This window comes from Pipra filicauda, unplaced genomic scaffold (genome assembly GCF_003945595.2).
Source record: "Pipra filicauda isolate LSUMZ 115617 unplaced genomic scaffold, ASM394559v2 scaffold51_size4534324_pilon, whole genome shotgun sequence".
In the NCBI taxonomy this organism is placed as follows: Eukaryota; Metazoa; Chordata; class Aves; order Passeriformes; family Pipridae; genus Pipra; species Pipra filicauda.
In genome coordinates, this window is record NW_024104665.1 from 2,897,299 (window position 1) to 2,911,380 (window position 14,082).

General features: G+C 35.9%; 1 protein-coding gene across 2 annotated transcripts in view; it reads right to left on the minus strand.

Annotated features, from left to right (window-relative positions):
* LRPPRC (leucine rich pentatricopeptide repeat containing) overlaps positions 1 to 14,082 on the minus strand; it is an 87,309-nt gene that overhangs the window by 22,013 nt on the left and 51,214 nt on the right. For both annotated transcript variants that reach the window (XM_027723417.2, XM_039386965.1), the window contains exons 26-29: positions 4,551 to 4,619; positions 4,183 to 4,273; positions 1,458 to 1,600; positions 1,259 to 1,346 (exon numbers count right to left, since the gene is read on the minus strand). In XM_027723417.2, coding sequence (XP_027579218.2) covers positions 1,259 to 1,346; positions 1,458 to 1,600; positions 4,183 to 4,273; positions 4,551 to 4,619 — 391 coding nt within the window. The remainder of the gene's footprint in view (positions 1 to 1,258; positions 1,347 to 1,457; positions 1,601 to 4,182; positions 4,274 to 4,550; positions 4,620 to 14,082) is intronic.

Sequence of the window (14,082 nt, forward strand, 5' to 3'; positions counted from 1 at the left end):
TCAAATACTGCATCTTTAAATAAAAGAAGATGCAGAAAGGGTTTACAGATAAATTCAACATCCAGTGTCATCACAGACTGTGATTTTATATTTTTGTTTTAAACTAGTCTTCTTGCAAAGTCCAAGGCATACTTAGTTTCCTCCTGCTCTCAACCTGATTTAGGACACCAAAGGCACGGGACATTTTTCTTGTGATAATGTTTTAAAGTACATTTCATTAATTTTGCCTGATTCCCAAAAGTTACCAGCAAGCAGAATCTCCCGAAAACATTAACTTTATTTGTGCCATAACACTCATGATTCTTAATGTGATATTGCACTTGCTATATACCGAATGTCTTGACTCAATTTCAGACTCCTAATCTATACAGACTGAATATTTAGACTGAATAACTCTATGGGGTCATTTTATTCACAACGTAAGTTAAATGTGTCAATGACTGATATATTCTCCTTTTAAAAACTCAAAGCTTAAAAATCTGTGTGTCCAACCTGTAAAATATACTGATTACACTCAGAGAATTACTAGGTGTCTTGCTTTACAAATTTTCCTCATTCAGCAAAATTAAATTCTTTAAAGCTACTGAATTCTATTTTCTAAACCACTTTCAAGTGAGGTACCTAGTTACTGTAGTACAGATGAAGAAAATACGGATTCCCAGAACATTCAAATGCTCTGCTCCTTGGCAAATACTAGAAATAGACTGATTTGGAGCCAGGCTCTTCTCGGGGGTGCTGAGCAGAAGGACAAGAGGCAACGGGCAGAAATTGATGCACAGGAAGTTCCACCTGAACATAAGGAAGAACTTTGTTACTGTGCAGGAGACCCAGCACTGGAACGGATTGGCCAGAAAGGTTGTGGAGTCGATCCCACCGGAAATACTCAAGAATCCTGTGCCATGTGCTCTAGAATGACCGAGCTTGAGCAGGGAAGTTGGACCATACAACCCACTGTGGTCCCTTCCAACCCATTCTGTGATTGATTCTGACCCTGCTTTGCAAGGTCCAGTAAAGCTAGTTCTAACTCTGTCACCCTGCTCAGGATGAGATGGATACGAATGGATTTCCAGTGATTAAACACAGACTAAACCAAAGACTGAAGCACACTCCTCTCTTCTATACAAAAGTCAAACATAAATGAATAAATCAATTCTGTTTTTATTGGAGACAGGGAAGTTTGCACCAAAGAGCGCTGCAGTTAATTGAAACCTTAAAATGGATGTGGAAGGGGAAGAAAATCCAGTGGATTTCAGTTTACCTTTTGCTTTATTTTTTCTGCAAAGCATCCTTATTTTTCTTTCTTCCTCAATAGTAGCACTTAAACTTCTGGTATCTTCATGCCTAACCTTTAAAACATACAAACATTTAAGTTAAAGTAATGCTATCTGTTTAATGTTTTTTTTATGAGAAGAAATACATTCAAAAGTGATGTTAACCAGGAAAGAAACTCCAATTACCTTAGGTACCTCAAATGGAACAACCTGGCCATTTTTCTCAAATATATCAGCAAGTAAAGTTAGTGTTTTCTCACGAGGAACAATATTTTCTTCTTGAATTTTAGTCCAAACAGCTTCAGCCTTCCCCCAGTCATCATTGTTCTCTGAAACAAGATTAAAATCTTCAAATAAAAGCAATTGAGAATGTACATACTTATCTAAAGTGATTCAAAAAAGGTGCCTCTGGAAAATAATTAATCAATTAGTCATATACTTCTGCTTCATATGATCAGCAATTTGAAAAGTTCTGAACTACTTTAATACATAGAGGATGCTAGAAGATGGAAATAGGAAAAACCCCCAAAGATTACATGAATTTTCAGATGAATGAGCAATTAGCTAGAAAGTATTACAGAAGTGATCCTCCCCACTCATCAGTTCTATTGTTCTTGATTGTTAATTGAAATTTATATATGCATCACTGTACGTAACTGCAAGTAAATAGAAAGCTGGACTTCAAGCAAACAGTTAACTACTATCTGACTACCTAAGCAGGTGCTCTCCTGTTGCCATTACATTTTCTAGCTTTGTAGTCACCAGTTGTGAAGCATTTTTGACTATCAGATACTACTGATTTACATCCTGGTAAAAGTGAGCCCTCTAAAGCAGAAATGTCCTTCCCAGTGAGCTGCCTTGGCATTTTATTTAAATCAGATTTAATTCTCCTGCTATACATGCAGATTTTGTAAATTCTTCACTGTTGCTTCTGTCACAGTTTTGAGTTCCACAACTGTAAGAGATCCCAGCAACTGAAGCAAATTCAGCCATGGAGACAGACATGATCCTTGTGGGTCCCTTCCAGCTCAGGATATTCTATGCTTCTGTGGGGTTGGAGCAGATCAGGAAGAAGAGGAAGTCAAAGAAGATGAGTTCTGGGCAGTCTGGAGAAAATAGGCTAACAGGGAATGCAATTGCTGCCTTCAATTACCTAACTAACAGCTACAGAGAAGAGTGAGTCAATCTCTCTTTGCAAGTGCACAGTAAAGGATGACAGGTGATGGTTAAAAGCTGCAGCAATGGAGTATCTGAGAATGATCCAACCCTGGAACAGATTGTCCAGAGAGGCTGTTTGATTTCCACCATTAGAGGCACTCAAAACTTTACTAAATAAGGCCATGATGTGATCTGACTTTGGAGCTGTCCTAGCTCCAGGAAATGGCCAAGCTAAAAATTCCTGAGGTTCTCTCCAGCACAAATTATTCTGTGATTCTAAAAAATCAAATGCCTTGTTTTCAACATTTTTGATCACTGCTTGGACTAGATAGTAGGTTCTTTTTTTATATGTCTAAAATAGATCTGAAGTTATGGCTTAGGTACACAGTGACGACTCTACTACACTTGTGCATGGGGCAGCTTTGATAGGTAATCTAAAATGGTTGAAAGCAAGATTGTGGATGGGTTTTGTCTTTCGTGGTGACAGAAACCTACAAATGTTTTCCACTTCTTTGAATAGATGGAATTGGTTCTGTCTTCTGAAAGAAGACTGAAGATTTTGCATGACAGAATTTGATAAACTGTATCTTCTTAGATTCTCTTCCTAGCAGGCACACTGTCAGACTTAGTCACCGCCAGAGGTGAACAGGATGAGCAGAGAAATAGGAAGGCTCCCTCCCTGTTGAGACAAGATTGATTTTCAGGCCTACTTGATTTTTGATGGTGAACCAGTATGTGCAAAGCCAGAATTAGGTAATGCGACAGTTTCATTTGAAGCTTTCCAAGGCTTCAGGAAATGAAAGGCAGTAAAATTCTCAAGGGGTCTCTGGTCACTTTTTCTGTGGAAGTACTCATCTCTCTAGCTTGAGCTTAGTGCAGTGGGGAAGAGGTCTCTTTCATTACCATATAGAAAGAAAAAAGACAGTTTGAGTAGTATTTTATTTAGCATTACAGCATCACTAGTCTTAGTCAATCCAAAATATACATGAGGAACAGCCTAAAATTAGTTCAAGCTCAAAAGAAAGCTTTCCCGTCACCAAATATATCAAGTTGCTATAATGGCTCATTAATACATATATACACATATATTACCCATGTACATAGCAATCACTAAAAAGCTTTATGTCCTGATTTACTATTTAGTGTTCCACATCCAATTTTAAAACAATACATTTTTTCGAGACTTTAAAATAAGTAAAGGCTTCAAAAATTTTATTATGATACACTGAATAACAAAACCAGCACAGACTGAAAAGTACAGAAAAGAGGAATGAAAACCACTACAGACACATCCTATGTGTCTATAACACAGAAATGAACTTTCAGTTTTAAAAAGTGTTCCATTACTATAAATGATGCAAAAGTTAGGTTGTGGCTGGTGAAGAATTGGTAAATAAAATAAATATATGCACCTTTCCGAATCAGGAGACCTCAGATTTTTATTAGCTATGAAGAGAACATATGAGCAGGTTTTCTTCTTTAAGCATATTGAGAAGCAAAACAGAATTAACTTTCAAATTACAACACAAGACAATAGTACGGATTGGAAGACTTGTACTATATAAGTGCTACATAAGTGTTCAGGTCTGCAGGTAAAAACAAAAACCTGACCTCCCCTCACTTGCAAGATGCCTCAGAAATGGCACCCAGGCTAATCGCGTATCAATATGTAACTTCTCCCCAAGGCTAATTCCTATCCCCATCCACAAAAGAAAACAGATTACAACATGAAAGAGATCTCAAGCTCACTTACCACACAGTTGAAGCAGGTAGTAGTACATCTCATCTCGATCACATTCAAATAGATTTTGAGTTAATTCTACCAAATGCTCCAAAGTTTCCATCTTTCAAAAGAAAGAAGGAAGAACATAGTTATACCTCAGCCGAACAATTATTTTTCTATGTGCACAAACAGAAATACATAGATAGCATGTGTGCATTCAGCTAAAATAATATTTCTGTTTAAGTACACACCAGCATTTACACCAAACATTAAGTTCACCTCATCAGCCTGTCACATGTCCTTTCACAAACATAAAAGTCAAGCGAGGAAATATTTCAAAACAATTTTTCCTGGAATATAATGACAGTTCCACAGAACACATCATATGAGTCACATACCTGATTATTTGATATACACTTTTTTGCAAACCACTGCAATCTTCCAGAGTGTGCTCTCAAGCCAGGAGTCTGTAAGATATTTCCACAAGAAGAAACACGTTACTTCACATAGAACATTCTAAGGAAAAGTAAACATAATACATGTATTCATAATAAAAGTTCATGGTTTTTGCTTGAACTCCATTTGGTACAGACTACCACATTGTACCTTCTCGGCACCACTGAGAAGTAGTTCTTCCACTTAAATAAACTCTTAAAAAAAGACAGGAAAAGTCAAAATTCTTAAAGAAACATGTTACAAGCACTCCAGGACTCATGTCCAACATATATAAAACAAGTTAGAGAAAAAAAAAGTGTGCAAAGCATCCATCATTTTTACATCTTACCCTTTCCTCCCACTGAGTACATGGATTTATTTGCTTTAAACTACCTTGTTTTAGCAAAGGATCATTTACAGAGAGGACTTGGCTTTCATTTCAGGTGTCTAGATTCACATTAATATAGCTCAAAGTAATTCCAAGGAAATGTCTGTTCACCCCTACAGAGAAACATGTTTTGACTCTTGAAGGCTTTTAGCTTGCTTTTAGCTTTTATTGTAAGAAATCTCTACTGTTTAAATGTGAAGTGTAACTTCCAAAATTTTAATGTTACTTTGCATAGAAGTGGCAATTTGAACAAAAAGCTCTGAGAAATATTAAGTCTTAGCTCAAAAACAGTGGAAACATTACCATTGAAAAAGTCAATTTACCAACACCCTTAAATACAAATAATTTCCTTTTCCCATATTCTCCAACTGCAGAATTATTACCATTGCATCTTTCTGAAATAATTCAGCATACACCAGAAAACCAGCATACAAAACTTCAATCAAAACTGTTAAAATTTGCTAAATACATAGGAAACAGTGTTCTGCAGGGTAAATCTTAGGCCATAGAATCCTACCAATCACCCAAACCATTTTATGCAGTCATTGTAAGGTTTTGCAAAAAACAGGACACTAACTCCACAGATCCTCAACATGGAGCATCTCTATGTGTTTAGCTGTACTAAAAAATAGTCTCCACCCAAGAGGTTACAGAAAAATAGTAGCTTCTCAAGTATTTAAAAGTGGTATATATAAACACAGTTTTGCTTTCCAGGTACATGCTTTTATCCCAATTAATTGTTTGTTCAGTTTTGTCCTCCCCACAGTTATTTATATTTATAGGTACCTGTTCAGTGTTTTTTAAGAGATACAAGCAGTTTCACATAAAATATGCTTAAAACTAAGTAAAGAATTAACATCTTACACAACAGGCTCTTGATACGCAACAGGCTCTTGAAAATGAAAAAGAAAAAAGTATGTTGCCTGCATTTGTAGCTAATCCTCTTTAGGACATGGTAAAATTCAAATGCTGAATTCACTTACAACTTCCAATATCATTGCTGATCCGAATGCCAATGAACTCAACAGCTCCAAACCTACAAACTTTTTATAGTAAATCCTTTTCTGTTCAGAAATGATTGATGTGTCTGTCACTACAAGGACAGCTGAGTTATACAACAGATATCCTTGTGTTTCATTTTGAAATTGAGAAGTGTTTTCACATACTGCAGGTCTCAATCATCAAAAGAACATCTAGGTCAGATTAACTAAATCTCCAGGGCTTGCCTGATAGTCCATATTTGTAGCTTATCCCTTACAATCTTAGGGAATTTTAAACATTGCATTTAGCAACAAGCAGTCTTTCTACAATACAGCAGACTAAAATACAGAACAAAAAAATGCACAGAATAAAAAAAAAAAATAAGAAAAACTGTTACTCTAATTACTCTTCCAAATTCCCATTTACAATTTTGATCTTGCTTGTTTCGATGGACAAAAAAACCCAAAACTGTTATTGAGTCTTAAAGTATTTTTGTGGGTTTTGCTTTTTGTTTTTTCCTTTTGAGATTCTCAAGCAATTCATACAGCATCTAAACTAAGCATGGAGGTTTTCTGGCTTTTACATTCTTTCAGAATATAAAACAGTTTTTCTGTACCAAACCAAAGCTTGTTATCCTCTCTCTAACACACTGAATATAGGAGAATATAAAATGTCAGAAAACACAGCAATACTTTCCCTTCAGTGCTCTTCCACTCTCCAACTACCTGAGGTTTAGTGGATCACAGTGTTTCTAATAAGTGGTTTCTTTTCCATGAGTTTTTCTGGATGCCCCTGGAACACCATAGATCTTTTGGCAAAGGGTTGCCTCCACTACTTTTTGCTGAAAACAACCAAAATGCTACCACTTTTTGTTTGTTTTCAGTCTAATTTCTACTAGCTTCATTGGAAACCTCTAGATTTTGCATTAGAAAATGATCCACAATTGATTTTTCTTTATCTTCTCAATTTCATATAATTTAATGGTAGTATTTAAATAATTCCCAGTTTCACTGTTCCTTCTCTAGGCTAAGCAGAACTCACCTACTTCATCATATCTCCTACAGAAACCAGTCCATACTCTTATCAACTTTGTTACTATCTTTCTGAGGTTCAACTTAAACGTGGTGTGATTCTTGGGGTGTCCTGTGCAGGGCCAGGAGTTGGACTCAATGATCCTGATGGGTCCCTCCCAACTCAGCATATTCCACGTTTCTACAATAATTATACTACACTTATACCTACACCAATTTATTTACTGATTCTGTACCTTCACACACAGAAAGGAAAACTAGCCAGAAAGGGAAAAAATATGCTGCATCTTTGGAAGAGCTCTTGTCAAGCAGCACTCAAAAATCATGGAAATGCAATGATCCCAACGCTTTAAAAGCATTTGATTTGTTCTCCTCCTTCCTAGAACCAGTTGCTTCAGACAGGTGATTGAAGGAGTCCAATCGCCAGATTTTCTGTACTAACATTTTTATTTGAGGTAATTTCTACCTCTTATAGCTGAAAGAAAACAGACTGTCTGCGAAAATACTGACCTGTCAGAGAGGAATCTATTAGATGTTTTTCTAGATTTTTAGATAATGATAGAAACATTCAAATTCTGTTTACATTAGCATTCTGTAACTACTACAGCCAATAGAGCAACAGTACTTTTTTACTTTCAAAAAAACTCTGCTAACAAAAAAGTTAAATAATTTACAGAAGACACACAGAAATATTTATTTACTTCTCTCTACTTGCCTAAACCAAACTTTTTCCTCTTTAAACACAAAACTTACTGAGAGAAAAACCACAAGAGACAACTTACAGACCAGAAACCCTATCTTGCTCGAAAAGATGACTTTTGGGAAACTAGGAGCTGAATCCATCCCCTAACAGTGCCACTTTTGCTCTAGCTGGCTTAGGTTGCATAATTATTTGAAAGCCAGCAGAAGCATTTTTCATTTGGCATACACATGACACGAGATAGAGGACTTCTTTTTTAACATTCCAACACTGCACTCTCACAAATTACTACTGTGCACTGTTTGGCAAAATAATTCCTACATATACTGGTCAACTTACTCTGGTCCTTCTTGATGTAACTTCACTGTGAATAACACACCAATTCCAACCATTAGAGTTTAACTCTGACCTCCTTAACTGGTTTATGTTTTCTTCAAAATCCCTGTATTTTCTCTGCAAAGTTCATTCTTTTCTTAGGGAAACAGTTCTACTATAATCACCAATTCAAACATATTGGAAGCAAACAGTCAAATTTTATAAACATTCATGTTGCACTTTTTAATGATATTCTTTGGAAGGCTAGATCCATTCATTCCTCTCTTTGCAGCTGAAAAAGTCAGTAATACTAAGAGACAGCTAATGCTGCTGAAGGAAGAAGAACATTTCATGAAGAGTTACATCAACAGCCATAACAGACTTATGCTACCAGTACCAGAACCAGTTCCTGAGATTTAAATGCCAAAGCAATGTCTTGCAAGAAAATGCACTACTTCTTGGAACAGACAGCCTTGAACAGACAGCTATAAGAACTGATGTATGTCATTTCTAACAGCTCTCCCTAACATAAGCATCAGTGAAAACAGAACATCTGATGGGAAGTTCTTAATTTAAAGGCAGACTTTTCCCTGATTCCACAAAAATGCCTATGAAAATCTCAAAAATTCCAGGCAGCTTCAACAAAGCTGGGGATATTTTTGCATGGCAGCTTACTTGAACAAAGTTTTTTACAACATAAACACTGTATGTTTTGCTTGAATCTTCCCCTTTGTTAGAACTCTCAGCAAAAGTCTTCACTTCTACTAAGCAATATGTGTACTTCTTAATCAGAAGTTAGAAGAACACACAGGTACAAAATTCCTGTACCTTATGTAGCCATCTTAGCCTAGTTGCTAGATAAGATGGAATTATGCTACTCTTCTATTATGTTTTTTCCTCTTATTAAACACTCCTTCACCTTCAAATAGCAATGCATTAGTTTTCAAAAAATACACATTAAAACATTTACTTTTTTAAAAAATAATCTTAGAGTTCATACGCATGAAAGTATACTGCTTTTTCTATTTCTCACATTATAAAATTTATAGCAAAATATAAGCAAAGTATCATAGTGGGATACACAGAAAAAAAAGAAAGCTGGTTATCAGCTCTGAACATATCAAATAATATGCAATAGTCCAGAAGTTTACCAAAGATCCAGCTTTGGAGACAGAGGGATCTAATTATAATCTATGCATCGAAAAGCAACTTTCCGGTTGCAATCATATCAGCTGTCTAATAAACTATTTTAGTTCTCTTCTAGCTCAGCTTTTCTTTAAGTTTTGTACTATCAGGATGACAAGAGTTACACTGTATATGGCTGGCAATGGAAGCAGTACCTTTTCTAGAAGTTCATTTCCCACTTTGAAAGAAGTTTAGTTGTCATGGATTTAAAAAATGGTTTCTTCGATGATGGCATAGAAAGATCCCTCACTCACTTTACTCTTTAAAAAAAAAAGAAAACTTTGCAAACTGCTCATAGCCAAAATGAGATTTCTCTAAAAAAATAATTATTCCTTTTGTTCTTTGTAAGCAATTTTGACCAGAAACAAATAGGACTAAACACACCACAATCCGTGTAATACTGATGTCTTTAACAAGAAACTCATCTGAAATATCTGGACACTTGTTCAACTTTCTGGGCAAGGGCTAACTGTAAGAAAGCCTGAATACAATTATAAATATACCTTCAATATAACTACTTTTCATGTTTGATGAGGGTAAGTACTTTAATACAGTACTGAAGAATTAAAACTTATGAGTTGCTCCACTGCAAGTCATGCATGTATTTGATATTTTATTTGCACTACCAGATATCTAATGGAAGACAAAGGGACACGACTACATACCTACCCTCCCTAACTCTCCTGTTATGAGTGATTAGGTTTCAGGCTCATGCCCCTTTCCACCTATCCTACAATTACCCAAGACAGCAACCAGTCTAGTTCTATTAGGTTAATTTTTACATAAAAAGCAGCAGTTCACAAAAAGAAAATACCAAGCTTACAGTCTCCACTGGGAAAGCTTTTACTGTTTGTTTGTGGTGTTTTTTCCTGAAGTATGTATTTGCCTCAAAACTTCTGTCAGCTTCACAGTTCATTGACTTTACCAATACCATTAGTATCTGTTGAGTAAATACTCATGACTTAATTTATTTCACTTGAAAGAGACATATGTGCTACTTTATGTTAGGCAAACCTTAAGAAAAATGTAGGGCAACTCGATTATTTTCCAAAACTAATAAAATAAAAATAGGAAAGAGTTTTACAACTTAATCATTACTGATGACAACTGGAATTGATGTATGTTTAATCACTACTGGAATGTTCTACATTTACCAGTAAGATTTCCAAGATAAATTAGGTAGTGAAGTATTATTATTAGGCAATAAGAGATCTTCACAACAATAATCACACTGGAAGAAAAGGTGACATAAAAAACATGCAAAAACCCTGCTCAAAACAAAATCATCAAGAATATCCTAGACTCAAAACAGAGCAAAAATTTGCACTTGGCCTTGAAATGTGGTTTTATGTTGTATGATGAAAGAAAAAAGCATTATAAACCTCTTCCTTCTAACAAAAAGTCCCTGGAGCTAAGAAAAGAAGCACAGCTCTTGCCATGATCCCACATTCTGAAGATATTACTCTCACTCTTTTTGGAAGGAATTTTTTCAGTAGTCATTTCCTTTACCAAATTTACTTATTTGAAACATATTCCTTTTCATGAAGAGAGCAATACTTAAGAACTTCTAAATAACGTGCACTGAACTAGTAAGCACCCTTTTTTTTAATTAACCCACATACGTGCATGGACACAAAATCCAAGTTCACTAATGACTAACTCTATTGGAGTCCAGTTTCAGAATGAGAAGTAATGCTTTTCTTGGAGTTCCAGGACTCAATAATAAGAAAAAAAAATTTTTTTTCTTGTAATTATAGGGCTTGTATGCCTAAAAGCTCTTCAGCCTTTCCCCTCCCTCTCAGTTGTATACAAGTTACTCTAATAAAAGCTATTACACCCCCTACAAACTATCCCTAAATCTCAGACCACTGTTACACAAACATTTAAATTTTGTTTTAATCATCTCCACTCTTTTCTCAACAGGACCAAAAATAAGTCTTTGTAGGTAAATTCAGACACCAGATATAACCATCATTAAATTACACATAAACACCCCCCCCCTAAATCCTGCTGTCACAAATCAAGAAAGCATCTTCTACTGATAGTTTATCTCCAGCATAAAAGCAGCAAGACTCAATTTTATGATGTAGACTCTTAAAAAAAGCAATCTGGATGAAAGAAGGTTGTAATCTCTCAATATCAAGTAGAAATATTCTCATTGTTTTTATGGTAGATTAAATCCAATGGCAACTGGTATCTTGAGGTCTGCTGACAGTGGATGTCACAATTCTTTGCTTAAATCTATTTACCTCCTAAATTAACCTGACATCTGTTGATAGATATATTCCTGTACACTATACTCACCCAAACCAGTCCTTTTGTCAGGCCTCAGATTTCAGCAGCAAATGCCTTTTCCTGCATTTATTCACATCGGAACACATTTCATTGAACTATTTCACATTTGTCCCTCAATTCTTCACATAAATGTCTTGAGATATGTGGGATATGGTATGATATATTTAACTATTAAATATAAATGACATATTTAATATGAGAGCAGAAGATGAAGATAGTATCACACTTAATTAAAATCTGGTTAAAAGAATTCTGAAGCCATGCACTATCCCTTGACATTTTCAAGGCAGGTTCCTCTAGTGGTAGCAAACTGTACAGGTTGATCTGAAAAATTTTGCCATACAGTTCTGAGATCTTTCCCTATATTCCAAATACAGTAATCCTCTTAGCCTTCATTTCCAGTAAAACCAAAACCAGAGCAGAAACGAGAGCTTTTACTCTTTCACTGAAGTAACAAATTAACAGCCGTTAATTTAACAGCTGATGTGATTTGATCTGGAAAGATTTCAAGAAGTTATCTCTCAGATAACACAAAGGCAGTCCAACACTGCTACCAACCCATAGTTCCTACTGGAGGAGTCCATAAGCACTCAACCAAAAATCCAAGTAACCTGTTATTTTTCTGAATGTGGGCCTTATTTGGTGAAGTATTTTGCTGTGCAATGAAACTTCATATAAAGTGCAATGATTTTATCAATGCAGTGCAGAAATGGATTTAACACCAGTTTTAAACCTTGCATATTTAGTAACAGGTGTGCAGTGTTCATTTCTACTCCATGAAAACATGGTTTAGACTTCTGCTAAGCAGATTTATAGACGAGCTTGCTTGAACCTCTGCTGCAAGACTGTTACAGCAGTGAACGATATATAAATGTTCTAACTCTACCAGAAAGGGTCAAGAGCGGACATGGGCTTCATTATACATAGATTAAGCAAGTATTTTAATAGCTGCAACCAGCATGAATAAATGAAGAAAAAAGGTCAAATCGAAATGTATTCAACCATCATGCATGTAACACAGCTGCAAATACGAGATCTTGGTGCAAAACTCAGAGATTAAAAAAAAATTAAAATTGAATGAAAATGACGGACATCAAGTGTACTTTAACTACTTCAGGTAGTGAAATCTTTAAACCTCCCCGCAGCATGAAAACAATAGAACAAAGTAACAGATGACAGGGAGAGTAAACAAATTCCCCTAAGGTGGTGTAACATTTACTTCTTCATTCCTACTTGCCTGGATGACCTTCAAATTAGTACAGCTCTTAACCACGAGCTCTATTAGGTTAATAAAGTGACAGTCAATAACTGAGTAACCACAAGGGATTTTCAATTGTCCAGTACTGCCAACAGGTAAGATTGGAGAGATCTGGGGGACTAGGCTCTAGAAAATTCTCTTATCATTTATACAGCAGACATAAAGAATACTAGGGCAAGCAATTGTAGATTCTCTGATCTACTACCTGGAGCAAAAAATAATTACACAAGATCTCTCTCCAGGAGGAAATTTGATTAAACACTTTTGAAGTAAGACAACATTCAGGCAAAGCAAATATTTTTCTAGAAGGTACTTTTCCCTTAATCCCATTCACTGAAAATCCATATCCCTTTCTTTTAGCCTACATTAGTTTTAATGTAGTTTATTTTAGTTAAAGTCAAAACATATTGACTTGGGTTTTTTGTCTGTTTCTTTTTTTTTAATGAAAAAAAAAATTCAAGGACAAAAGGCAATTAAGCTGCCTTTCCAAGCAAGGGAAAAATCCTAAGTAGCCAGGGCTAGATTTGATGACACAGAAGTCATACTATGCCAATCCAAGAGAAAGCAAGTTAGTATGTGACCTTGTGGTAAGACAGATAGATGTGCCAACTTTGTTTTGACAGGATCATCTTTGACGGACTCAAGACAAAAGCTTACTTATCAGTTGAATTGCATTTAAGAAGACTAAATCATGCATTGATGTACTACAGCACCCAGTGGTAGAACTTGTTTCAAGTGTAAAGCAAAATAGCATCTACCAGCACATCCATCTACCACAGCGTGACTTCGAGGGCTCAGGAATCTCCAGGCACAACTAGAATAAAACAGACTTACATTTCACAGAGCAGCCAAGGCTACCTTATTTGGAGCCATTGCCTCTGAGAGCACAGACTTTCAAAAGCTTAACAAGGCAGTCCAGCAGCACTATCATACAAACTCTGTGATGCCTCAGAAACTGCATTTCCCCCCCCCAGTCTTCTCAATCACAGCTTCTCTTCCAGTTAGCATTGCTTCAGAAGAGACTTGCACTGCCAAACTACTACATGCTTCAGTCTGGTTGTTCTAGCACTGGTCAGATGCATTCTTTGTCTCATCTCCTTTCTATTCCCCTTTCCTTCTTTTATACTATCATTCTCCACTTAGTCTTGCTCTTCTTCCAGCAAGGAGATGAGCTCCAAAGCTTTCAGCTTTCTTACTATATCCCGAAACACAAGTTTATATATACGCATTCACAATACATTTGTGACCAGATAACGGAACATACACAACTCTGATCTGATTTTTATAATCTCACTCAAATCTTACCCTTCTTTCTTTCCCAGTATTGCCACCCGCTCACATT